The sequence below is a fragment of the Bubalus kerabau genome, chromosome 6, assembly GCF_029407905.1.
Source record: "Bubalus kerabau isolate K-KA32 ecotype Philippines breed swamp buffalo chromosome 6, PCC_UOA_SB_1v2, whole genome shotgun sequence".
Classification (NCBI taxonomy): Eukaryota; Metazoa; Chordata; class Mammalia; order Artiodactyla; family Bovidae; genus Bubalus; species Bubalus kerabau.
This window is the reverse complement of record NC_073629.1, coordinates 62,959,908-62,986,627: the sequence shown is the minus strand read 5'-3', so window position 1 is coordinate 62,986,627 and position 26,720 is coordinate 62,959,908. Positions and strand designations below refer to the sequence as shown.

At 34.8% G+C, this 26,720-nt stretch overlaps 1 protein-coding gene across 8 annotated transcripts in view; it reads left to right on the top strand.

Annotated features, from left to right (window-relative positions):
* Positions 1-26,720, top strand: part of ADGRL2 (adhesion G protein-coupled receptor L2) — a 199,173-nt gene that overhangs the window by 148,972 nt on the left and 23,481 nt on the right. For 6 of the 8 annotated variants that reach the window (XM_055585353.1, XM_055585357.1, XM_055585350.1 and 3 more), the window contains 8 exons: positions 5,482-5,775; positions 6,314-6,417; positions 7,251-7,436; positions 8,260-8,298; positions 11,151-11,334; positions 23,852-23,977; positions 24,242-24,447; positions 25,784-25,957. In XM_055585353.1, coding sequence (XP_055441328.1) covers positions 5,482-5,775; positions 6,314-6,417; positions 7,251-7,436; positions 8,260-8,298; positions 11,151-11,334; positions 23,852-23,977; positions 24,242-24,447; positions 25,784-25,957 — 1,313 coding nt within the window. The remainder of the gene's footprint in view (positions 1-5,481; positions 5,776-6,313; positions 6,418-7,250; positions 7,437-8,259; positions 8,299-11,150; positions 11,335-23,851; positions 23,978-24,241; positions 24,448-25,783; positions 25,958-26,720) is intronic. The other 2 variants (XM_055585356.1, XM_055585355.1) reach the window with 1 other exon arrangement.

Here is a 26,720-nt window from a genome sequence, read left to right as displayed (position 1 = left end):
GCTTGTTTTAGAAAAGGCAGAGGAACCAGAGATCAAATTGCCAAAACCCGCTGGATCATCAAAAAAGTAAGGGAGTTCCAGAAAAACATCTATTTCTGCTTTATTGACTATGCCAAAGCCTTTGACTGTGTGGATCACAATAAACTGTGGAAAATTCTGAAAGAGATGGGAATACCAGAACACCCGATCTGCCTCTTGAGAAATTTGTATGCAGGTCAGGGAGCAACAGTTCGAACTGGACATGGAACAACAGTCTGGTTCCAAATAGGAAAAGGAGTTCATCAAGGCTGTATATTGTCATCCTGTTTATTTAACTTATATGCAGAGTACATCATGAGAAACACTGGACTGGAAGAAACACAAGCTAGAATCAAGATTGCCGGGAGAAATATCAATAACCTCAGATATGCAGATGACACCACCTTTATGGCAGAAAGTGAAGAGGAACTAAAAAGCCTCTTGATGAAAGTGAAAGTGGAGAGTGAAAAAGTTGGCTTAAAGCTCAACATTCAGAAAACGAAGATCATGGCATCCTGTCCCACCACTTCATGGGAAATAGATGGGGAAACAGTGTCAGACTTTATTTTTCTGGGCTCCAAAATCACTACAGATGGTGACTGCAGCCATGAAATTAAAAGACGCTTACTCCTTGGAAGGAAAGTTTGACCAACCTAGATAGCATATTCAAAAGCAGAGACATTACTTTGCCAACAAAGGTTGGTCTAGTCAAGGCTATGGTTTTTCCTGTGGCCATGTATGGATGTGAGAGTTGGACTGTGAAGAAGCTGAGCGCTAAAGAATTGATGCTTTTGAACTGTGGTGTTGGAGAAGACTCTTGAGAGTCCCTTGGACTGCAAGGAGATCCAACCAGTCCATTCTAAAGGAGATCAGCCCTGGGATTTCTTTGGAAGGAATGATGCTAAAGCTGAAAGTCCAGTACTTTGGCCACCTCATGCGAAGAGTTGACTCATTGGAAAAGACCCTGATGCTGGGAGGGATTGGGGGCAGGAGAAGGGGACAACAGAGGATGAGATGGCTTGATGGCATCACTGACTCGATGGATGTGAGTCTGAGTGAATTCCGGGAGTTAGTGATGGACAGGGAGGCCTGGTGTGCTGCGATTCATGGGGTCGCAAAGAGTTGGACATGACTGAGCGATTGATCTGATAATTAAATAACTCCTAAAGTTGAGTACAGGTTGATTGAGCTCAATAAGGAATCATTGCCCGCCTCCTTGTCACAGAGCACTTTATGGAATACAAGATGAGTAATAATGTCACTTTCCACGTGTGGCATATGTTCTAGTAAATAATTTGACCCATTTCAGATGAAAGAATCTTTGATAATTTTGGGTGCTTTTTGGAAAGAACAGTTACTAGCTTTGAAAATGAGAAACTTTGCCATATGTAGTAGCTTTATTCCTACAGCAGTGTTGTGTTATTCAAAATAGCCATTCTCATATATTCTCAGAAGGTGAAAGTCCATACTGACTTCTTCTTAAACCTTCAGTGGTAAAAAATTTTATCTGACCTAAATTTTTCTTGCTGATGTTTGAAGTATATTCTCTTATTTGCTTGCTCTTCATAACTCATCTTCAGATGCTTTTAGAGAGACTCCTGCCTTGCTCATCCAAGATGTATGCTGATGTCTAACTGCATGTAAATGGGGCCTTGCAGAACTATTCTGGCCCATACATTTAGGTCAAACCAATAAGCCACTGCTAGCAAGACTAAGTACTGGCTTTGCTATCATGTATGTAGCCAAGATACATATTGTGTTGTAAAATGGATAATTTTAATTATGGACTGTTTCACATTGTATTAGCTGCAGTATTTTTCCCTATATAAATCCATGCCTTCCATTCCTAACAGTACAAGTATGTTATTACTTTGCCTTCATAGTGCTTTCAAATACATCTTCCTGTTTTCTTTAAATTTTTAGCTTTCTGTCTTCTCTGCTTAGTTAATTTGCTCCATTATCCTAAACTAGATCTGTTTTTTCTCTTTTGCTTTCTTCCTCTATAATGTTGGCTTAGGGGAAAAAAGCCATTTTGGTCATATATTAACTGTTTTCTGTGTCTTAATCTGAATTGATTTATACTTAATCTGTCTGCAGATTTGATATCCCAAACATTATTGAAAAATATTGTCTTGAGTTCTGATGGTTTCTGAATATCTGACTTAGAGTAATAATGAAGCATGGCAAACAACATGAGGGACATTTTTTTAAGAGAACCAGTTAGATTTATTATTTAAGAAGTGTTTAATATAGAATATTTCTTAAAACATCTTCCCGCTGATAATGAATGGTAATTAAAAGATGATTGGTGTTTTTAGATGTTGAATAAGGGTAAATTTAATAAATCTGCTGCAGCTTTTGCCTTACTAGACTATATTATCACTCTAGCTTGTAATAATGGATGAATTTGGGGACTTGGAAGAGGGAAATAACTACCATCTCATTTATCATAAATACGTATTATCCTCAAAATGTTTTCACATAGGAAAAAGCTGATAATAATTAGCAAGTTCTTAATAAATAACTGGCATAGTAAATTTAACCAGTCTGACTGTGTTTGTTGAGGTTTTCATGGGTACTTATTAATATATATGTTTATTAGCATTAATGTCACTGTTTCTAGGTCTCTGTACTTAAATGATATATTGTAGGTAGAATGCTAAGTCATTTAATCTGTGTGTTGATACGGCACCTGATAACTCTGGGAAGGCTGTGTACAGTAGGGTTTAGATTTACAGTATAATTCTATTGTGACTTGTCATGTTTCCTATTACCATTTACAGGAAGTTCTTGAGTTTTGAGCCTTTTGCCACAAACATTTCATTGTGAAACTTTTTATTATTACTGTTTTAGTACCTTATATTCCCACATTTTTTCTTCTTTTAGAGATTTACACAGAGTACAATGTCAATTAAATGCTCCAAAATAAGGACATATTGCTTTGTGGGGTGTCGTACTTTCTCAGAGTCTATTAAAATCTTTTGTCTAGAAAAGTAAGATCATAACATTTAAGAGCGTTATGGACAAGTGACCTTAAACAAACTGCTTAACCTCCTCCAATGCTTAGTTTTCTGTTCTATAAAAGAAAGATAATCATAGTGCCTACTTCATGGGGTTGTGGTAAGGATTAAATAAGATGATCTGATGATCCATGAGTGATGATTAGCACAGCATCTGGTACATAAATGCTGAGTAAATGAAAGCTTTTATCATCATGGGGTGCCCTGTTGTGACCTGTCTTCATCTAAGGAAAGAAACATTAATTTTTATAAATACCTCCTCATCTCTAGCTTCAGTATTAGAAAATTGCTTTCTCTTGAAGTTCTTAAATCTTGTCCTTGCACAGTTTTGTAGTTGTCCTCCTAAAGGGTTACATTTTGCCACTTAAAGTTGATGTTCATGTTTATTTTCATGATACCCCAATATTTCATTGATTCACAAGTGAAGAATGTGTTGCTTAAAGAAGTTTAACTTCTTTTAATGAACAAAAGATAAAAGATATGAAAATATATTATCAGTGACACATGGAAATGGGCTACAGAATATTTCAGGAAGTTTTGTGCATTTAATAGAGGTCATTTTATTGCCTACCTTCACTCATTTATTTGAATCTTTACTGATGCTTAGCTAACAGATCACTAATTGTATATTGTTAATACATATTTCAGTCATTAAATATGTACTAATTAGTACAGTGTCAAGGGATACATCAGATGGGTAGCACTAAACCATTCTGCTCTGCCCTTTTCTCTTTGCTCCGATTTCCCACCCCCTTTAAGATTTGATTCAACAACATTCATTTAACACTTCTTCAAAAGATTGTGATGCTTTTGACAAATGTTAATTGAGAAAGCACTGAAAGCTTGGCTGCATTGTAATCAAAAGAAAATTATGAGTTTTAACAAGATGTCAGGCAAGTGCTTTACAGAAAAAAGATAAACAGGTTTGAATAGGTTTCTGCAACAGCTGGCTAGGCATGATGCTTGACTAATACACAGGATTCTCTCATATGATTAGTAACCAATGCCTTGGAAATAAACCAGTTGGTTAAGAAGTTTCTCTAGTGAAAAGAGACTGTCAAAAATGTATCTTGCACTTATTGGTAACAAGAAGTTTCTCACAACTAAAGAACTAGAAATAGGTGTACACTGCTTTTTCTGATAAACTTAGCATACTCTGTCATAGAGTCAGAATTATGCAAACTATCTAGGGACCAGAGCTTAAAATACTAATTATGTCAATGATAATATGAACTTGTTTTCTAAGAAGTTTTAATGTTCTAGTCTGGTTCTTATGTGTAGCAAAACCATAAAATAACTTAATGTTTTATAAGATAATCATTAAAAATAGTTACTTTTAATTTGCTCTACTTGATTTAAATTTAAAGCCTCAAAATTATAAAGTCTTAAGATTCGGTAATCTAAATGTTGATAAAACTTTAGTGTGATCACCTAATAGATTTTAAATGATGCCATTAAAGTTTTACTCAGAGAATTTTTTTGTTTTTTAAACTAAGTGGTCATTAATGAAGGAAAACATTAAACTCCATTATTATTTTAACCTAATGGATTTAACAATTTAAAAATAATGTTGGAAGTCCAGAATAACCTTAAATTTTTTTTCTTTTTAAATTTCTGCTTTTAAGTGAGTTAATTGTAAGTCCTTTTAAACTCTCTGTTAATATGTAGAGTTGGTTTTGAATTAGGCATAATTTGGTCCAACTCGTTATCTTGATGAGATTACATATAACCTCTGATCAGAACTAGTTTCTTTTCATATCTACGTTTTCAAAAGTAAAGATGTCAAAGCCTCAGATGTTTCCTTGCTAAAACAGAACAAGCATGCCAAGCTTATCTTCTGTTTGGATCTAATCAGCCATGCTCAAAAATCTTTCAAGCAAGAATGGCTGCTGGGTGGAAAGATGTCACAGTATTTGTTTCCCTGTAAGATGTAGAGTGGGTGACTTGAAATTTTCTATTGTCCTAATTATATGTAATGGTCAGACTTTTGTTGATACTTTGAATTTTATTGTTTCAGAGTATGAACTTATATAATAAATGGCTTTTTCTAAATTATGTATCTGATATGACGCTATATTTGATATGTATATTGAAACTTTATATTAAACTATCCACATTTCCTGTTAGATGATATATGTTGAAATTGTACATAAACTGTATTATCAAATATTTCATTAAGAAGTAAGCCTAAAACACAGTCAGAGAGCAAAATCTAGGGTAGAACCCAAACTGCCAGTCGCTTAGCCAGCAATGTGAGTGAGTTGGAATAAATGAAGAGATTCATTCTTCTTCCTACCCTGTGGATATTCTCAGTGATCCCCATTTTGTTGGTTTGGGATGGTTGTGTTTTTTGTGTGTGTACGTGTGTGTGTGTGTGCCTGTGCAGACGTTCACATGAATATGATGTGTGTTTGAGATTAACATACTCATCTCTTTTCCATAGTGCCTACCACAGCTGTGACAATAACTTCTTCAGCTGAGATGTTCAAAACCACAGTATCAACCACAAGCACTACTTCACAGAAAGGCCCCATGAGCACAACTGTAGCTGGATCGCAGGAAGGAAGCAAAGGGACAAAAGCACCTCCAGCAGTTTCTACAACCAAAATTCCTCCTGTAACAAATATTTTTCCCCTGCCAGAGAGATTCTGCGAAGCATTAGACGCGAGGGGGATAAGGTGGCCTCAGACACAAAGGGGAATGATGGTTGAACGACCGTGTCCCAAGGGAACGAGAGGTATTTCCTGTCAAATATTGATACTACATATACTATTAAAACTTTAAGGAGGTTCTGAATTACACTGAAGTGATTTTATTTGAGGAAAAAGATATTTACAATAGCTAACTTAATTGTTATTTTGTTACTTTGGTAATATAGCATGTGTAGACAACTTAAAAGTTTTGAAACTATAAAAGTCTTTTAAGATCAGGCTTTGAATTCCCGCTCCTTCTTCAAGTCCTAGGTCAAGCCTGAGATTTAGGCCCATGGATTCTCTAGTGAGACTGCCTAACAGCTGTGTTTCTCATTGCAAAGTATCATTTTGGATGAGTCCCAAGAAAAAGGGCTTTTTGTTTGTTTGCTGTAAATGTCTGATATTTCTGTGCCGACTTTATATTTACTGTTTATATTCTGCTTTTTGTCAGTTATTGTCAACTACTTCCATTAGCGTTTATTCAAAATTTAACACATGGAGTAGGATCATCATAGTGGATTTCCCGAATGCATGCAGGAAAAATGGTTTCAATTTCACTGTTGTTTTCTGCATCTGTTGTAGGAACTGCCTCGTATCTCTGTGTGCTTTCCACTGGAACATGGAACCCTAAGGGCCCTGATCTTAGCAACTGTACCTCACACTGGGTAAATCAGCTGGCTCAGAAGGTTGGTTGGAACCTTTTAATATGATACACATTGGTGATTAAGGGCTTTAACTTCTAACATAAATAATTTAGCTTTGTATGTTAAGACCAGCTTCGATGTTCTTTGTTCAGTATGAAAGTAAAAAATTATGCATAGTTTTGTCTGTAAACTATTTATTCAAAGTTACATATGTTTTAGGGCATGCTGTTTTCTATGTGAAGCTTTTTAATGAATACATACTTGCTTAATTTCATTCATATTTAGTTTGTTCTGTTTCTTTTGATGTTCGTAAGACAAATAGTGCACTGGCCTAATAAATCAAATATCATTAAGTTTGCAACTGAACCCACAGAATGCAAGCAGATGTTCATATCACAGCTGATTATGACAGAATAAGTAAAAATGACTTTAAAGGCATTAGTAACTTTAATACAGTGTGATGTAGTGACATTTTAGTTTTACCACCTTTCTGAAAGGCAAGCAGTAGATAATAACCCTCAGTGTTATACTGATTACAGTCTGACTTAAATTTCTGGATCATTGGAATAAAGTAATAAGATTTTTAAGCAGCAGTTTAAAATGGTTGCAGTGAAATGAGAGAGTTGTCTCAAAAATTTTTAAAAGGACTTTTTTTCTCTTTTGTTTCCTTTAAATGCGTGCCTAAGAATTTCTTTTTGAGGATCTAAGAACCTTTAATCATCTGATATAAAGAGAAAGTTATTGGTCTCAGTTAGTTGCAGATTTTGACATGTTTGTGTATATTTTTCTCACCACAACAAAGATCCTAGGGAAAAGAGCAAGAAGCCACAAACAATAAGAAATCTTTACTGAGATAATATAAACTCTCATTTCAGATTAGAAGTGGAGAAAATGCTGCTAGCCTTGCCAATGAACTGGCTAAACATACCAAAGGGCCAGTGTTTGCTGGTGATGTGAGTTCTTCAGTGAGATTGATGGAGCAGTTGGTGGACATTCTTGATGCACAGCTGCAGGAACTGAAACCTAGTGAAAAGGATTCAGCTGGACGGAGTTATAACAAGGTAGGTAGAAGCTTTCTGTTATTTTAAATTAGATGTTTTGTATGTCTGCTCTGGATTCTTCGGCAGTTGACTGCCTAACTTTTGGTCTCCATGACATACAAATAGAAACAAAACTTCTAATTTGGTTCATATCTCAAGAAATAATTGTAGTTGTGAAAGGAGCAACATGCTCTCCCCTTGCTGCCCCCCAGAGGATGCTAATTACCTGAGGGAAATTTAGTCGGTGGTAAACTTCATCTACCTGGTTGTTGTCTGTACTCTCACTTTGGAAGGCATTATCTGCAATTGGAGAGATTGTGTTAAACAACTCATATACTAATACAGGCAACTCATGTGATTGTAACAAAATTGTAATGCATATAGGAGTGTTAGATACTAAAAAGTTGTGTTCAATATTAGGTTTGGGGAGAAGGACAAGTTTTTTTTGGTAGAAATATAGTGTGTTAGTGCTACTAATTTTTCTTACCTTGTCAAAAATTTGATAGTTATTTTAACCATACTATAAAGTGTTTATATGAAATTCATATGAATCTGAAATCTGTGGCTAAAACGACTTTATAGGTTTTTTCTTGCTTTTATCACATATTTTGTCTCTAGTTCTATCAAGATACTTTGCATTATTATATTTAATAAAATAAAGCTAAAAGCTGTGAATACACGGTCTTGGCAGTCAGTATAGACTCACAGAAATCCAGAGGACTACAGTACATAATAAACACTGAGCTCAGGACCACCAATTTAATTTTTGTAGGATTTCTTCTTCTTTCCCCATATGCAACAGATGAAAATCTAACCTCTGATTTTCTTTTCTTTTACTAAAAAGCTCCAAAAACGAGAGAAGACATGCAGGGCTTACCTTAAGGTATCTCTCCTGTGCTGTCACCCTGCTTTCTCCCTTCTTCAGCTTCCTGCTACGCTTTATCATCTTGCTGCATGAACCAATGTATTTCAGTCTTTGATAATTATATAATGTGCCCCATATCAGCTGTACAAATGTTTCTTTTCCCAGGTATATTACTCTCAGAATAAGCAAATAGCTTATTTTTATATTTTTTGCTGTTTTTGCATTCATCCAAACATACAGGAATTTAAATGAAATATCCTCTGAATTGGAAAGTAATCATAAAGTCTTGTTATCCCCTGTTGTCATCTCTGTGGATTAAAAACAACTTCAGTAAAACAGCTATGATATATTCTTGGCAGTTTATCATATCAAAGACTGTATAGTCATAATGTATGTGCATGAAAAAGTCACTGCTTTCTTATCTCTCTGGTGTAATCTTAAATAAAATAGGCTTTGTTTTGAAAATTTTAGGTGTCATTACTAGAATCAGGTTGATATTGGGAGGGGCTACTAGGAATGAAACATAAGTAATGTGACTGTACTATAGATATATATGTTTTTGTGAAGGATAATAGGAACAGAAAGCCACTGTTTGCCTCAGAATCTTTTTCTACTGAAGCCAATTTTCCTCGCTGGTATATGCAAGTAAAATAGGAAACATGGTGAAGCTAACCATAGAATTATGCCAAGCTAACTGTATGATAGATCAAAATAATAATACTACATTGCATTTTGTTTTATTCTATGAAGTTTAGAAGTTCCTTTTGCTGGGTATATTTACTTTCTAACTTTACTCATCTGGGGACCATATTCCTAGTCAATCAAACTTTGAAGAACTTGTTTATATACGAATGAAAACAAAACAAAAGAACTTTGTAAATTTTGTAGAATAGAGATTAGTCAGAAGCTATGACTTCACCACTTTTGGTTGGCAAGATCTGGAGAAATAATAGCATTTCACTACCTAGTAATAGAAATTGTTGGATCTGAGAACTTTAAAAGAAAAAGCAGTGGGAAAGTCTTTTTTTAGGTATTAATATTTTGAAAGTCCCTTATTAGACTGTTTAATGGGGTCAAAGAATTACATGCTGAAATTTATAGAATTTGTCATACTGAAATTTTCAGCTCACCTTTAAGGTATTAGTTAACGTGTGAAATGTAATAATTGGTATGTTGCCCAGGATGTATATCTCAGTGGGAGTAGAACAGCTTTTTTTCTTTGGCAGGGAGACTACTTCAGGAATATGATTAGCGTAATGATCATTTTGATTCCACTAGAAAAATACAAATGATAATAAATAAGGAGCAATTCAAATTAATGAAAGCATGCCATCAGCGAGTTATGTGTATAGGTAGTAAATTTCAGCATGACCTTAATTTCTGACCAGTGTCGTTTTCAGTATGTCTCAAATGAGCTTCTCTGTTCAGATAAGACTAATAAAACACCTTAAATTACAAATTAGAAGCTGACTTACACTATGCAAATGAAACAAATTCCTGCTTTATGACAAAGGATTCATTTGTAGCTTATATTAGAGGCTCCAGTCTGTATTTCTTGGTAACTATTGAATCTGGCCTCAGCAGACCACTTTCTGTTCCACTCCAGTTAATGGATGCAACAGTATCAATGTGAGCATTTTGACAATTTTATCTCCCAGTAGAGTAGAGAAAAGCCTTTGACTCCACTTGCAAGTATCTTCTACCTGCCAGGAAGGTCTTGGTGACTCATATGGCAGACAAAACAAGGATATTAAGATGGATTAAGCTAATTAATCTCACTCTAACAGTAGCCTCAAACAACTTTTCCACCTACTCATTTCAATACAATACCTCAAACAGGCCATTTTTGTTGTGTTTGTACAATGTATGTTCTTTTTTCTCAATGATTGCCAGTAGATCAGAGCAGGTTATATTTGGGCTTAATGATGCACTATGACTTGGTACATGGAGAAATAAACTTAGTGATTTCAGTTATTAAGCCATAGTCAGTGTACAGCTACAGTAAGTATCAGTGCAAAAGCCAACTTTCAATTTCATAACTGACTGGGTTACATTTTTATTTTATATTGTTTTGCATGGTAATACACTAAACCTATATATATGAATATTTATAACATATTTATAAAGACTTTATTTTGCCTTTCTGTTTTTATTAAATTATTAGTCAGGCTTTAAATATTTTGACTGTTTTCCTGATCCCCTTAAAAACAGATCATTGTTTACACATGATGGTATACTCTCTGGTGTTTTTAGCTAGCCAGGGAATTGGAAGAGTGGAAATGTTCACAAATAATTTATAAACTGTGAAGTCATCTTGGTTTTTTCTCAATGATAATAGTAGACAATGTTATAAGGCACAATTTTGGACACTATTTTAGTTCAGGTTCCCAAAACCAACATGATTTAATTTTCAAGCAAATATATTAGGCTACTCTAGAGATACCAATGTTTTCTATTTAGAACATTTAAGTCTTGAGGTTATATGTAGGAGTGACCATGCATGTATGTGTAATACCTCAGATTAAGAGCTGACACTGCTTTTCTTTCTTTTCAATGATTGAGATATGATTAGATAAACAGAAATGGGCTGTCTCTTTATACTTAGTCTTTATAATGAAATAGTAGTTTACTAATCTTCAGTTAGTTCTATTTTGAAAGGGTCAGAGATTAAGTTGGCCAGATAATGTGTTGTCCAGGTATTTTTCCATAAGAGTAAATCATCATATTTTTATCTTGATATAATAAAGTATGTGTAATATGATAAATATTACAAGATAGATAAATACTACAATTTCACTAGTCAGTGATTGAAAATCACCTTGGTGTACTAGAAGCAGTCAATACTAATGATGGTCTTCTAATGGATGCAGGCAATTGTTGATACAGTGGACAATCTTCTGAGACCTGAAGCTTTGGAATCATGGAAACACATGAATTCTTCTGAACAAGCACATACTGCAACGATGTTGCTGGATACATTGGAAGAAGGAGCGTTTGTCCTGGCTGACAATCTCGTAGAACCAACCAGGGTGTCAATGCCCACAGAAAATATTGGTGAGTGAATCTATTGTCAAGTTTAATTTTTATTTAGAAGATAGATGTTTAAGAGAATTATGATTCCATTGTGAATCTTTTGAGTTATTTCCAAGTGCTAAGCTTTTCTTTTGTCAAGTTATGTTTGTCCCTTAATAAGAAATATAACTGATCACATTATCAAATTAATGCAAAAGCCAAAAATCTATGTCTTATGAAAGTTGGTTTGATGTACTTTTTCCCAACTAAAAAATCATTAAAGGAAAGAAGGGTTTAGAGTACTTAAATGCCAGAATATGGATTGCTTAAGTAGTGATAATGCTTGCTATGGAACTAGGGCAAATGCTTTTCCATTTATATGATATGTTCCTAATGAATTTAAATTACTTTCTGGAATGTGTTCTCCCAGTCAAATATTTTAGGCACACAGATATGTGAGCCAAATGTTGATATTAAACACAACTGCTTTCAGGTGAAAATGTGGTCAGTGATGTACATCCCCCATACAGCAGAATATTCATGCTTTACAGATTGCAAAATAGCTGCAGATAGTTTTGGGGGGTCGTTTAGAATTTAAATGCTGGCAGTGAGAAGCAAGAATTCACTTTTGATGATATTTGAAAGAAGTACCATAAGTTCAGTGAAATTATACTAATGAATTAGTATAATTCTATACTGATTATACTATAATATATAAAGTATATATACTAAATATATAATGATTATACTATAACCAGTATAGAATTGACTTGTCAATTCTGTATTGACTTGTCAGTCAGTATAGGCTTGACTGATTTAGAATTGTTATTCAGTGTGGTTGGGCTCAGATAAAATTTATAGTATCCCTTAGTAAAGTAAAGAAATTTCCAAAGCATAAATGTGAAAAAAAACCAAAAGGGAACACAGACTACTCTGTCATTGAAAGAATGTATTGGAGCAGCAGATATTGAATGAAGTTCTGCTATCTAGGATGCCATATCTTATTGCCTTAACATACCTACTGAAACATGGGACTTTATATTTAAAAATGCAGAAAAGCAAGTTGTATGGGAAAAATAGAGATAAATCTAATTACGATACATGGATTTAGATACAAAATTTTAAATAACTGAGTTTTTAGAAAGAGGGTATTATTAAAATCATATTTTTATTTATGAGGTTTTGAAGTGATAAATAACTTCATTTTAAGTCAGAATAATATGGCTTGCTTTGGGAGAGCAGCACAAGGAAAGTGATAGTCTACCATTGCTTAGTAGAAATAGAAAATAAAGGTTCTCTTTTCTGTCTAGAGCTGTTATTTCTGAGTTTAATTTATTTAGTAGTCTAATGAATTTCCTAAGATACACATTAAACAATTCTTCTCAGATGTTTTCAGGGATGTGCCTATAAGGTTAAAGGACTGTAGACTTGATTATCTCAGAAGATAAATCATAAAAAGTATTTGAAGTGTTGTGTTGGGACCTCCATTTGTTTTTTAAATCTTTTGAAGACTATTTTAAAAGCAATGCCCCCCACCCCCCGCAAAAAAAAAAAAGAAAAAAACCCTAAAATTTCCCACTTAAGCTGCTTCCAAGAGTGCAAGAAGTTTTGATAGGCCAGGTTTATTTTTTAATTAAAGAAAGAACGTTATGCATAGATTTCTCATAGTGTATATAGTACATGTTTTACCGACTTCTGAAAAATAATGCCCCGAGAGGGAATTTTGAGGGAAAATCAGTTCAGTTCAGTTGCACAGTTGTGTCTGACTCTTTGCAACCCCATAAACTGCAGCACGCCAGGCCTCCCTATCCATCACCAACTCCCAGAATCTACCCAATCCATCGAGTTGGTGATGCCATCCAACCACTCATCTTCTGTCGTCCCCTTCTCCTTCTGCCCTCAATCCTTCCCAGCATCAGGGTCTTTTCCAATGAGTCAGCTCTTCACATCAGGTGGCCATAGTATTGGAGTTTCAGCTTCAACATCGGTCCTTCCAATGAACACCCAGGACTGATCTCCTTTAGGATGGACTGGGTGGATCTCCTTGCAGTCCAAGGGACTCTCAAGAGTCTTTTCCAACACCACAGTTCAGAAGCATCAATTCTTCGGCACTCAGCTTTTTTTATAGTCCAAGTCTCACATCCATAGATGACCACTGGAAAAACCATAGCCTTGACTAGACAGAACTTGGCTGACAAAGTAATGTCTCTGCTTTATAATATGATATCTAGGTTGGTCATAACTTTCCTTCCAAGGAGTAAGCGTCTTTTAATTTCATGGCTGCAATCACCATCTACAGTGATTTTAGAGCTCAAAAAAATAAGTCAGCCACTGTTTCCACTGTCTCTCCATCTATTTGCCATGAAGTGATGGAACCGGATGCCATGATCTTAGTTTTTTGAATGTTGAGTTTTAAACCAACTTTTTCACTCTCCTCTTTCATTTTCATCCAGAGGCTCTTTAGTTCTTCTTCACTTTCTACCATAAGGGTGGTGTCATCTGCATATCTGAGGTTATTGATATTTCTCCCAGCAATCTTGATTCCAGCTTGTGTTTCTTCCAGCCCAGTGTTTCTCATGATGTACTCTGCATATAAGTTAAATAAACAGGGTGACAATATACAGCCTTGACGTACTCCTTTTCCTATTTGGAACCAGTCTGTTGTTCCATGTCCAGTTCTAACTGTTGCTTCCTGACCTGCATACAAATTTCTCAAGAGGCAGATCAGGTGGTCTGATATTCCCATTTCTTTCAGAATTTTCCACAGTTTATTGTGATCCACACAGTCAAAGGCTTTGGCATAGTCAATAAAGCAGAAATAGATGTTTTTCTGGAACTCTCTTGCTTGCTTTTTCGATGATCCAGTGGGTTTTGGCAATTTGATCTCTGGTTCCTCTGCCTTTTCTAAAACCAGCTTGAACATCCGGATGTTCACATTTCACGTATTGCTGAAACTTGGCTTAGAGAATTTTGAGCATTACTTTACTAGAATGTGCTGCTGCTGCTGCTAAGTCGCTTCAGTCGTGTCTGACTCTGTGCGACCCCATAGACGGCAGCCCACCAGGCTCCCCCGACCCTGGGATTCTCCAGGCAAGAACACTGGAGTGGGTTGCCATTTCCTTCTCCAGTGCATGAAAGTGAAGTCGCTTAGTCGTGTCTGACTCTTAGCGACCCCATGGACTGCAGCCTACCAGGCTCCTCCGTCCATGGGATTTTCCAGGCAAGAGTACTGGAGTGGGGTGCCATTGAGATGAGTGCAATTGTCGGTAGTTTGAGCATTCTTTGGCATTGCCTTTCTTTGGGATTGGAAAGAAAACTGACCTTTTCCAGTCCTGTGGCCACTACTGAGTTTTCCAAATTTGCTGGCATATTGAGTGCAGCACTTTCACAACATCATCTTTTAGGATTTGAAATAGCTCAACTGGAATTCCATCACCCCCACTAGCTTTGTTGGTAGTGATGCTTCCTAAGGCCCACTTGACTTCACATTCCAGGATGTCTGGCTTTAGGTGAGTGTGAGTGATCACAACATCGTGATTATTTGGGTTGTGAAGATCTTTTTTGTACAGTTCTTTATATTCTTGCCACCTCTTCTGCTTCTGTTAGGTCCCTACCATTTCTGTCCTTTATTGAGCCCATCTTTGCATGAAATATTCCCTTGGTATCTGATTTTCTTAAAGAGATCTCTAATCCTTCCCATTCTATTGTTTTCCTCTATTTCTTTGCATTGATTGCTGAGGTAGGCTTTCTTATCTCTCCTTGCTATTCTTTGGAACTCTGCATTCAAATGGGTATATCTTTCCTTTTCTACTTTGCTTTTCACTTCTCTTCTTTCACAGCTATTTGTAAGGTGTCCTCAGACAGCCATTTTGCTTTTTTTGCATTTCTTGGGGATGGTCTTGATTCCTGTCTCCTGTACAGTGTCATGAACCTCCGTCCATAGTTCATCAGGCACTGTCTATCAGATCTAGTTCCTTAAATCTATTTCTCACTTCCACTGTATAGTCATAAGGGATTTGATTTAGGTGAAATAGATGCTTGTATGTGTACGGCTGAGTCCCTTATCTGTTCATCCAAAACCATCACAACATTGTTAATCAGCTATACCTCAATACAAAAAAATAAGGTCCTGATCTTAATGTATTCATCTATTGATTACCCAAGAATTAATGCTATGAGGATCATTTTACATATTCCAATATATTCCTATATCTTTTATTTCACATTTTTTGAAAAATATCATCCATAATTTAATGACATTCAAGATTCAACTTTTTCCTAGGAGTTGTTCTATTTTTAGATATGAGGACTAAAATATCCCATTATCCTTTTATGTCTTCATTCTGTGTTCTTATCTAAATTTATAGTGTGGCTACAGTATCTTTGTTTATTAAGACAATTTGATTCTCCTCCTTAGTGGTTTTTCCTTGAATCCCTATTTTCACTTGATTATATGATTTACCCTTATACATGACCTCATAAAATGGTAAAATTATATGTTATAATTATATCTGAGTATAGCTTTTTTAAATCCACTTTTTGGTATACTTTATATACAATAAAGTTTTAAGTGTACTTTTTGATGAATGTTGACAAATGTACACCCGTTTAACCAACTGCTTGGTCAATATTTCAACTACCTCAAAAGGGTCCTTTATAGTCTTGGATAGTTTTTTTTCATATTCCCAGCCCCAAGCAACCACTGATCTGTTTTATGTCACTATAATTTTGCTTTCTCTAGACCTTCAGTTGATGGAATCATAAACTATATGCTCCTTTTGATCTTGCTTCTTTTACACAGTATAATGTTATTGAGATTCATCTGTTTTGGTGCCAGCATCAGTAATTAAATCATTCTTATTGCTGAATTTCCATTTTAAGGACACAACCCTATTTTTGTATCTACTCACTTGATTGGTCATACATTTAGATTGTTCCCAGTTTTTGACTATTACTAGTCAAGTTGTTATTTTCCCAAGTGGTTGTACCCTTTTATATTCCTAGTAACAATTAGAGTTTTAGTTGCTTCACGTTCTCACCAGCATTTACAATTGTGTTTTCAAATGTCTTTTTCATTTTAGCCATTTTAGTGGTTTGTAATGGAATCTCATTTTGGTTTTACTTTTCATATGTATGGTTGCTAAGTTACATTTTGCCGAAAACTGTTCCAACTTTTCTTGTGCTTTTTGGCTATTCATATATCTTTTTGTAAAGTATCTGCTTATATATTTTGCCCATTTTAGTTATTTGTCTTATTATTGGATTATAGAAAGTGAAAGTGAAAGAAAGTGAAATCGCTCAGTTGTGTCCGACTCTTTGCGACCCCATAGACTATAGCCTACCAGGATCCTCCATCCATGAGATTTTCCAGGCAAGAGTACTGGAGTGGGTTCCCATTTCCTTTCACAGGGGATCTTCCCAACCCAGGGATCAAACCCAATTCTCCCACATTGTAGGCAGATGCTTTACTGTTAGGATTATTTATATATTTCTGATACAAATTTTTTGTCAGTCTATGTATATGCTGAGTGATTTCCCTTAGTTTGTGACTTTCAGTTCTATTTTCTTAATGATATCCTGAGAGAAGGAAAAGTTTTTAATTTTGATAAAAAGTCCTCATTACCCAGCTTCAACAACATCTAGCTAATCTGGTTTCACTTATTCCCTCACCATTGTATTATTAAAGCAAACCCTAATATTACATTATTACTATAAATTATTTAATATGTATCTTAGACTTTAAGAAAAAAGAACACAAGCCATTGCCATACTTTAAAAAATTAAAAAAAAAATTGATTCACATGATAAAAAGGAGATTTCAATTATTTAATTTTTGGAAATTTGTTAGTGCCTAGTTTGTTTACAGAGAAGGCAATGGCACCCCACTTTAGTACTCTTGCCTGGAAAATCCCATGGACGGCAGAGCCTGGTAGGCTGTAGTCCATGGGGTCGGTAAGAGTCAGACACGACTGAGCGACTTCACTTTAACTTTTCACTTTCATGCATTGGAGAAGGAAATGGCCACCCACTCCAGTGTTCTTGCCTGGAGAATCCCAAGGACAGGGGAGCCTGGTGGGCTTCCGTCTGTTGGATCACACAGAGTCAGACATGACTGAAGTGTCTTAGCAGCAGCAGCAGTTTGTTTAACCAGTACACAAACAAGTTCATCTACATCTGACTGATGCATTGCTCCTACAGGAGAGAAAACAATTTTCCTTCTACCTTCTAGGTTCTTTGGCTTATCTAATAACCTCCAATTTAAATTCCACTCTACCTGTCCCCCCCACCAGTAATTTTATTTGCCTCTTATGAAAAGAAACACATACTTGATTGTCTTTCTTTATAATCTTAAGATTGATTAGGTGGTTTCGTTATTATCAGCCTACTCCAGCATTATAAAATTTCCTGTAGTTTATTTTCTCAATGTGCTTAGCAGCCAACTTGATTGTATATATCAATTTAAGCTTAGTTATATTGTGGTAACAAAAACCCCAAGTCACAGCAGCTCTAAACAATAAAGTTTATAACTTCTTAAGTCCATGTCACCTGACCCTCGACTTTGCTCTGCTCCGTACCATCTATTCCATGTTGTTTTTACCCTGGGACTCAAGCTAGTGGAACTTGGTACAATGCTGGTCGGCTGCCAGAGGTCCTAGATTTTCCTATACACTCTCTTACTTTTCTTCCCCTTTCCACTCACTGCAGCCACTACTCAGAAATGAATTTGACAAATATAAGGAGAGATAACTATATTAAAATCCCATCAACACACTGGCTCCAAGTAGTTCTCCTATGGATCAAGTGTATTCACTTTTAGGAAATATGTTGAACAAAGCATATATTATTTGAAGTATACAAGAGTATAGAGAAGATCATAAACATCTGTGTACCAGCCACCCACTGAGCCACATTATAGCATTTCACCATATTTACTTAAAGTTTGGGGGAAAGAAATAGGTATATATAATCTAGAAATCCTCTGGGCCCCTCCTTCCTAATCAGATTAAGAAGGGGGTAGCCATCATTCTTGTAAGCATTAGTAAATTTTTATTTATCTACTTTAGCTTTACAGGTATGTGTGTTTAGCAACTACTTTTCATATTTTAGGGCTTCCCTGTTAGCTCCGTTGGTAAATAATCCACCTGTAATGCAGGAGACCCTGGTTTAATTCCTGGGTTGGGAAGATCCCCTGGAGAAGGGAAAGGCTACCCACTCCAGTATTCTGGCCTGGAGAATGCCAAGGGGTCGCAAACAGTCAGAGACAACTGAGTGACTTTCACTTCACTTTCATATTTTAACATTAATGATTTCACACTAAATATAACTGTACATTTTTCATATTTATGCCCATTGATATGTGCATCTCTTGTTCATTCATTTGTCCTAAGAATGCATAGTTATTTAACTAGATATTTTAGTAGCTTATGCTTCTTGATGATATTAGAAAAACTGAGGGGAAAGTTTTTTTATGTCTCTTGCTCATACTTTATACCTTTCTAGATACATATGCACACATACACATACACGCACACACACAAACCTGGAAATAGTTTTGGAGTGATAGAGCATACCCATGTTTAACTTTACTGCCAAATTGCTTTCTACTGCTTTACCAATTTTACACTCTCATCAGTAATATCACTGTTCCCTATCACTCTCTGCCAAAGTTCTATTATTGATATAAATTTTGTCATTCTAATAGACCTGAATTGATCACATATTTTAATTTGCAGTTCCCTGATTACTTAATGCATTTATTTGGGTATTTTATTTTATTTTAATTTTATTTTATTTTTAAACTTTACAATATTGTATTAGCTCCGCCAAACATCGAAATGAATCCGCCACAGGTACACCCGTGTCCCCCATCCTGAACCCCTCTCCCTCCCCCCTCCCCACACCCTCCCCCTGGGTCATCCCAGTGCACCAGCCCCAAGCATCCAGTATAGTGCATCGAACCTGGACTGGCGACTCGTTTCACACATGATATTATACATGTTTCAATGCCATTCTCCCAAATCTCCCCACCCTCTCCCTCTCCCGCAGAGTCCATAAGACTGTTCTATACATCAGTGTCTCTTTTGCTGTGTCGTACACAGGGTTGTTGTTACCATCTTTCTAAATTCCATATATATGCGTTAGTGTACTATATTTTAATTTTTTCTCCTGTGAATATGTTCTCCACATTTTTTCCTGTTTATTTCTTTCTCTCTAGGTAATGCATTCTGGAACATTCTGGAAACTAATTCTTTGAAGATTACTTTGCAAATGTTTATTTTATCTGTGTCTTCTGTTTTTTACTTTGTATATTAATATTTTGTTTTACAGAATAATAAAATCAAATTATGAGTTTCTTCTTTTAAGATTGATACATTTTTTAAAATTTTTTAATTATTATTATTTTTTTACTTTACAGTATTGTATTGGTTTTGCCATACATCAACATGCATCCACCACGGGTGTACATGTGTTCCCCATCCTGAACCCCCCTCCCACCTCCTTTAATTTATTGACACTTTTGAAATCTTGCTTAATTAAAAATACAGTGTGTTTTTTCTTTTGGTCTCCTGACCAAGAAATTTTTCTCTGCTTTGTTGTGATAAAGATTTTATACTTTATTTAGAAATGAAAAAGCTTTGCCTTTTTGCATTTATGTTTTTAATCCAACCTGAAGTTTATTTTATTTATGATACTAGTGAGGGAACTAATTTTATTTTTTTCTGTATGGATAATCAGTTGTTTCAGCACTTCCAAAACATAATCCATTCCTTTCCCCAATGGTTTGTCAAGATATCTCTGTCATATATCAAGTTTCTGTACATGTTGGGAGTGTCTGTTTTACGTTCTTGCTTTTTTTTTTTTTTTTTTTTAGTAATATTAATATCTGGTGAGTTCTTTCAACCCTGCTCCTTGAGGAATCGAATTCCTCTTAGCTGCTTTTTGGCCTGTCTCTTCCATGTGCATTTTAAAACCAGCCTGTCAAGTTCCACATACTCAAAAATTTTTTGTTGGAGTTTTTATTAGAATTATACTGAGTTTGTAGATAGACTTTGAAAGAAGTGTCACAGATTTATCTCTTGAGTTCTCCCAGATTGGAGAAGGATAGAATTCTCCATCTGTTGTTAGGTTTCCTAGGAAAGTTATATATTTCTCCCAAAAATGTCTTGGGACATCTAGTCTTATTTCTAGGAAATGACACTATTTCTATTGTAAATAGTATTTTAAAAAGTTATATATTCTGATTATTTATTAGTATACAGTTGATTTTGCTGATTGCAGCTTGCTAAATTATGTTCCTTCTGATAGTATAGTCTTCCTCACATTACTGTGTAGTTGACTATATTTTCTGTAAATGATTAACAAATTGCTTTTTCCTCCTAGTCTTTGTACCTTTTTATTATCCTTAAATTACTATCTTAGCTAGGTCTTTTATACAGTGCTAAGTAAAACTTAGTGATAGGGATCAACCTGACTTTTAAAAATATGCTTCTAGTTTTTCATCATTTTTTTCTATAGGTTTGGATACTAACCCTTAACTGATAATTAAGCCTTTATCTGGGCAAGGAATTTTTGTTTTATCCTTCTTGTTTTATAAAGACTTTTTATACTACATGAATATTGAAATTTGTTGAATTCTTTCTTTAATATTTTTCTTGTTTCTTCGTTTGGCTAAAGACATTAATATGTTTTCTAATGCATTAATTTATGTATGCCTTTTTCAGTTAAACTCAATTTGTTTAGGATATACTTAACATGTATATATAATTAAATATTTTACATACTTTAAATAAGTCAGAATATTCTATAATTTTTCTTTTTACTGTTTTATGCATCAAGATTATATATATCTTATGAAATGAGTTGAAAAACATTTTTTTAACGCACACTGGATCAGTTTGTTAAAGATTCAGTGTATATTTAACCATGAGTTCATTTTCTTAAGTGATCATAAACTTGAATTTTTGTTTTAGTCAGTTTTGTTTCTAGGAAATTTCCCCTTTGTCTATCTTTATTTGTAGTATAAAGTTGATTATTGCATCTCTACTAAGATCTATAGTAATGATCCTGTTTTTGAAAATTCAAACAAATTATTTTTACTATCAACATTATTTTAAGCATTATTATATGTTAAATGAAATTAACTCTTTGTTCATATATATTTGGGATATTTCATGAAAGCTTAAAAGATTTCCGTCTACTCTGTCTTATCTTGTTTTAAGAATAATTAATAATTGAGAGCCCCTTTCAGTGTGAAGAAGAGGGAGGTATATCTTCGATGTATATTTTTATCATTCATCTTGTCTCCTTCAAATCATTACCCACACACATGGAAGTGATCATCTACATACCCACCTGCTTAATCTTTCTAAGCAAAGTATCTCAACCAGCTTCTGCAGCAGGTAGAATTCTAAGAGATACAGGTCTGTCATTATAAACTTATATTTCAGGTGCTTGACATGTGGCCTCATAGCTTATAAAAATCTCTGTAATGTTATGATTTCATATTTATAGTTGAATCTATAAATATTTTACAAACGAAAGTTGAGAAAGATTTAAAAAAATAGCATCCAAGAGTTATTCTATAATGGTATGAGTTTGTTTTCCTAAAAGGCAAAGAGTGAATTCATTACTCACATTCATGCACACATTAACTCTGTGTGTATGTGCATGTGCTTGTGTATGCACATACAAACATATGTATACGTGTAATCTAAGTACAGAAATAGCTATTCAGGATATATGCTATCAGAGAGGGTAAAATTTAGAGAAAAGTATGTGGACTGTATTTATTGAATTATGTGTTACTTTTAAAAATTCAAATACCTGAAATGAAAATTTTTCCATCCACTTCCTCTCATTTCATCAGTAAATGGCACATTCTAATTACTAATATGAAATAGTTTACTCTAGTAGAAACAATAATATTTTTTCATTCTTTTTTAATAAATGTATGCTGATATAGAGTATTATAATCTTTATTGGATTTATAGTAGACAACATTTATGTTGAGACTATTACTATTTTATTTTTTAAACAGAGTCTTGCTGATCATGTAAATGTTCTTAATGTTTCTTTATTGACTTGACTTCATTTCCTAACATGTTTCCTTATGTTCCTACCTCATTAGAATTTGTGAACTTTGGATCCTACTGCAATGGTTTGCAAACTTTTTTTATAAAAATCCAAGTAGTACACATTTTAAGCTTTGCAGGCCATGTGGCCTAAGCTGCAAATACTTAACTGCCATAGATAATATGTTAATAGATAATTGAGGCTGTGTCCCAGTAAAACATTATTTACCCAAACAAGTGGCAGACCAGATTGCCCGACTTGAGTATGTAAAAATTGATCAGTACTAGTGAGAATTAATGGGAAGTTTGAACATAATGCCAGACGTAGACGTTTTCTCATAACTAATGCTATGCTGGGCAACTACTTTTAGAAATTATCAAAAACTTATTACTGCAAAATTGACCTATGTAATCTTATGTATTAAAATACATTATGTAGCAATACATAGAAATAGATACCTACATGCAGTAGAGGTATTCAAATTTTATACTTCATATTGTGTTTTACCATTACCAAGTAATGGTCATTGAAAATTACTTTAACCATAGAGCCAAAAAATAATTTTGAAATATTTTTGTTTAACATGATTTCAGTGAAACTTTGATCAATTCAGTTTAGTTCAGTTCAGTCACTCAGGCATGTCTGACTCTTTGCGACCCCATGAACAGCAGCACACCAGGCCTCCCTGTCCATCACCAACTCCCAGAGTTCACTCAAACTCATGTCCATCAAGTTGATGATGCCATCCAACCATCTCATCCTCTGTCATCCCCTTCTCCTCCTGCCCTCAATCCTTCCCAGCATCAGGGTCTTTTCCAATGAGTCAGCTTTTCGCATCAGGTGCCCAAAGTATTGGAGTTTCAGCCTCAACATCAGTCCTTCCAGTGAACACCCAGGACTGATCTCCTTTAGGATGGACTGCTTGGATCTCCTTGCAGTCCAAGGTACTCTCAAGAGTCTTCTCCAACACCACAGTTCAAAAGCATCAATTCTTCTGCACTTAGCTTTCTTTATAGTCCAACTCTCACATCCATACATGACCACTGGAAAAACCATAGCCTTGACTAGATGGACCTTTGTTGACAAAGTAACGTCTCTGCTTTTGAACATGCTATCTAGGTTGTTCATAACTTTCCTTCCAAGGAGTAAGCGTCTTTTAATTTCGTTGCTGGAATTGAAATTTTGATAGTTGTGTGCTATAAATCAGACACTTCATATTCATAGGCCAAAAGACTAGAATTAGTTGACAAAAGATATGTAAAACTCTAAAGAAAATTTTAAAACTATTATACCAAAATTTTTAAAGTAGTAAAGTTTAAGACCTCTTAGAATAATTTAGTTGTTTGTTCATAATTTTGTTGTAATTGAACACTAAAGTTTTTAGAATAGTAAAAATAGAATAATGGTTTATGTGCAATTTGCCTTTTTGTCGGTGAAGATAAAGAATGCCCCTTTGTTCCCCTCCTTTATCTTTTACCTCATCCAGTTCTGGAAGTTGCAGTACTCAGTACAGAAGGACAGGTCCAAGACTTTAAATTTCCTCTGGGCATCAAAGGAGCAGGCAGCTCAATCCAACTCTCTGCAAATACTGTTAAACAGAACAGCAGGAATGGTAAGATGGAGCAAAGTCTTTTAAAAATTGATAGGTTTTTTTGTTCATTTAAACCTGTTAATTCTAAAGTGCTGAGTACTTGACTCCTAATATAACAAATACGGCTTAACATTTAAAAGCAGATTTAAAATAACATCTACTCTTTCCCAGTAAACTTAATCTGAATAAAGATTTCATAAGGATTTCATTTTGTTATTTACTGTGTCTTATCTTATTCATAAGCATATTTTCTGTAAAGACATATGACTGTTTTTACCTTCCTAGGTCTTGCAAAGTTGGTGTTCATCATTTACCGGAGTTTGGGACAGTTCCTTAGTACCGAAAATGCAACCATAAAACTGGGTGCTGACTTTATTGGTCGAAATAGCACCATTGCAGTGAATTCTCACGTCATTTCGGTTTCAATCAATAAAGAATCCAGCCGAGTATACTTGACAGATCCTGTGCTTTTTACCCTACCACACATTGATGTAAGTTATGTACGCTAATGAAGTAGTGGAAGGTTATAAAACCAGTGAGGAAGGCAAGCAAAACTGACATGCTGTGGATTGAGAGAGGAGGAATGGAGAAGTGGCAGAGAGGAAAGAAAAGACTTCCTATTTGAATTTCAAATGTTGGACAGGTCAGAGACACAAGTTTATTTACGTCTGAGAACATAAAATTAAATGAGGCTGGTTCAGTGATTATTAGAATTTAAGTGTATTCTTAATGAAAGCTAATTCAGTAATCAACAGGAAAATGTAAATGCCTGTAATTTGTTTTAGAATGAAAATTAACCCTTACCTTACCAGCATGATAACAGAGTTCCAGGACTCTGCCTTTTTCATGTGGCAGATCTTTTTGGTTTGTTTTACTGATCATATTAACAGAATCATTATCAAGCATTGTGTTTTTAACAATATAGAATTGAAGAGATGTGATTCCTCTGCTATACCGTAGAACGTAAGTTAGTAAATAATTGCACTGTGTTGGAATTTGGCTGTAGTTATAGTAGAGTGAATAAGTGGGCATAGATAGCCATGTAAATCTCCAGAACTGGCAAAGTTCAATACATTTGTGTGGCTTTTTTTTTTTTTAATTTTATTTTATTTTTAAACTTTACGTAATTGTATTAGTTTTGCCAAATATCAAAATGAATCCGCCACAGGTATACATGTGTTCCCCATCCTGAACCCTCCTCCCTCCTCCCTCCCCATTCCATCCCTCTGGGTCGTCCCAGTGCACCAGCCCCAAGCATCCAGTATCGTGCATCGAACCTCGACTGGCAACTCGTTTCATACATGGTGTTTTACATGTTTCAATGCCATTCTCCCAAATCTTCCCACCCTCTCCCTCTCCTTTTGTTCTCATATTTTCTGTAGTTTGCTTCACTCTCTTTAGAGCCTTGACATACTAACTATAGGATTTGAGTCATCTCTATTGTGTCCCTTAGAACAAAAATGGGCCCAAAACAAGATGGATTTTTAAACACTTGGTCCTTATAGAATTTATCAGAGCAACTTTTGTCAGAAAAGAAAAAATGATTCTGATTACCATCAGTATGTAAAATCAGAAGATGGAAATTGTAATTGTGTAAAATGGGTCTTTGGTAATTTAGAGTACATTTTAGAGTGTTTCGGACTATAAAGCCCCTTTTAAGTTAGGTATCTGCCTTGTATAACATAGTCTACAATTTTGCTGATGAAAAACTTTATAGTCCGAAACATGCAAAGTTTAATCTAAATTACCTTTTACACATATTAAACAATTGCTATTGCCATCTTAGAGTATAAAATCCTAATTTTATCTTGTCATTTTATTTCCCAGCCTGACAATTATTTCAATGCAAACTGCTCCTTCTGGAACTACTCAGAGAGAACTATGATGGGATATTGGTCTACCCAGGGCTGCAAGCTGGTTGACACTAATAAAACGCGTACAACGTGTGCATGCAGCCACCTAACCAATTTTGCAATTCTCATGGCCCACAGGGAAATTGCAGTAAGTATTTGCACTTCTAATTAGTAGCAGAGAAAAACCTCAGAGATTCAAAACAGCTTGTGTAATTGTCCCTTCTTTGGGTGCTTATCGTAACTAAAAAGCAAACAAAGTAATGTGGATTTCTAATTGTTTCTCCACTGTCCATATATTTTAAGCAGTTTCGACACTGTATTGTTACTTCTCAAAATCATGTACTTCATAGACTTGTTCTCAGTTTTTCTCCTGTGGTCAGGTGTTAAGCAGAGGCGTCAGGGATTTAAAAAGCTAACAGCAACAATAGATTATAAAAAAGAGACAGAGGGTTCTAAATATTAACCTGCCCTCCCCATCTTAAATGTTTGAATCTCATTTCAAAACTTTTCTATAAGTTCCCAAGCACTTTGCACACTTTGTAAGACTGCAGATTTCGAAAGATCAGAAAGATTTCTGGGATATTTTATAATTCATTTCTTCTTCTGATTAAGAGAACAATAGCCAGAAGATAAAAATATTTTAAGAACTACAGCATGAAAACTCTCAGATCTACTATATACTTAACTCTTAGTAATTAAAATCTCAAGGAGAAAATTAAAACTTAAAATTTGACTTTTTAGTCTGGAAATTCAATAAAATGCCAATTATTTTTAAATAACTAAGTGGTCTTTATTATAAAATGTTTTCTGTGTTTATGTAAGTAATAATTTCAGTCATTTTCTAAGTAGAATCTTCTACTTTCATAGATCATTCTTTGAATATAAAAATCAATAAGATAATATTGGAACTA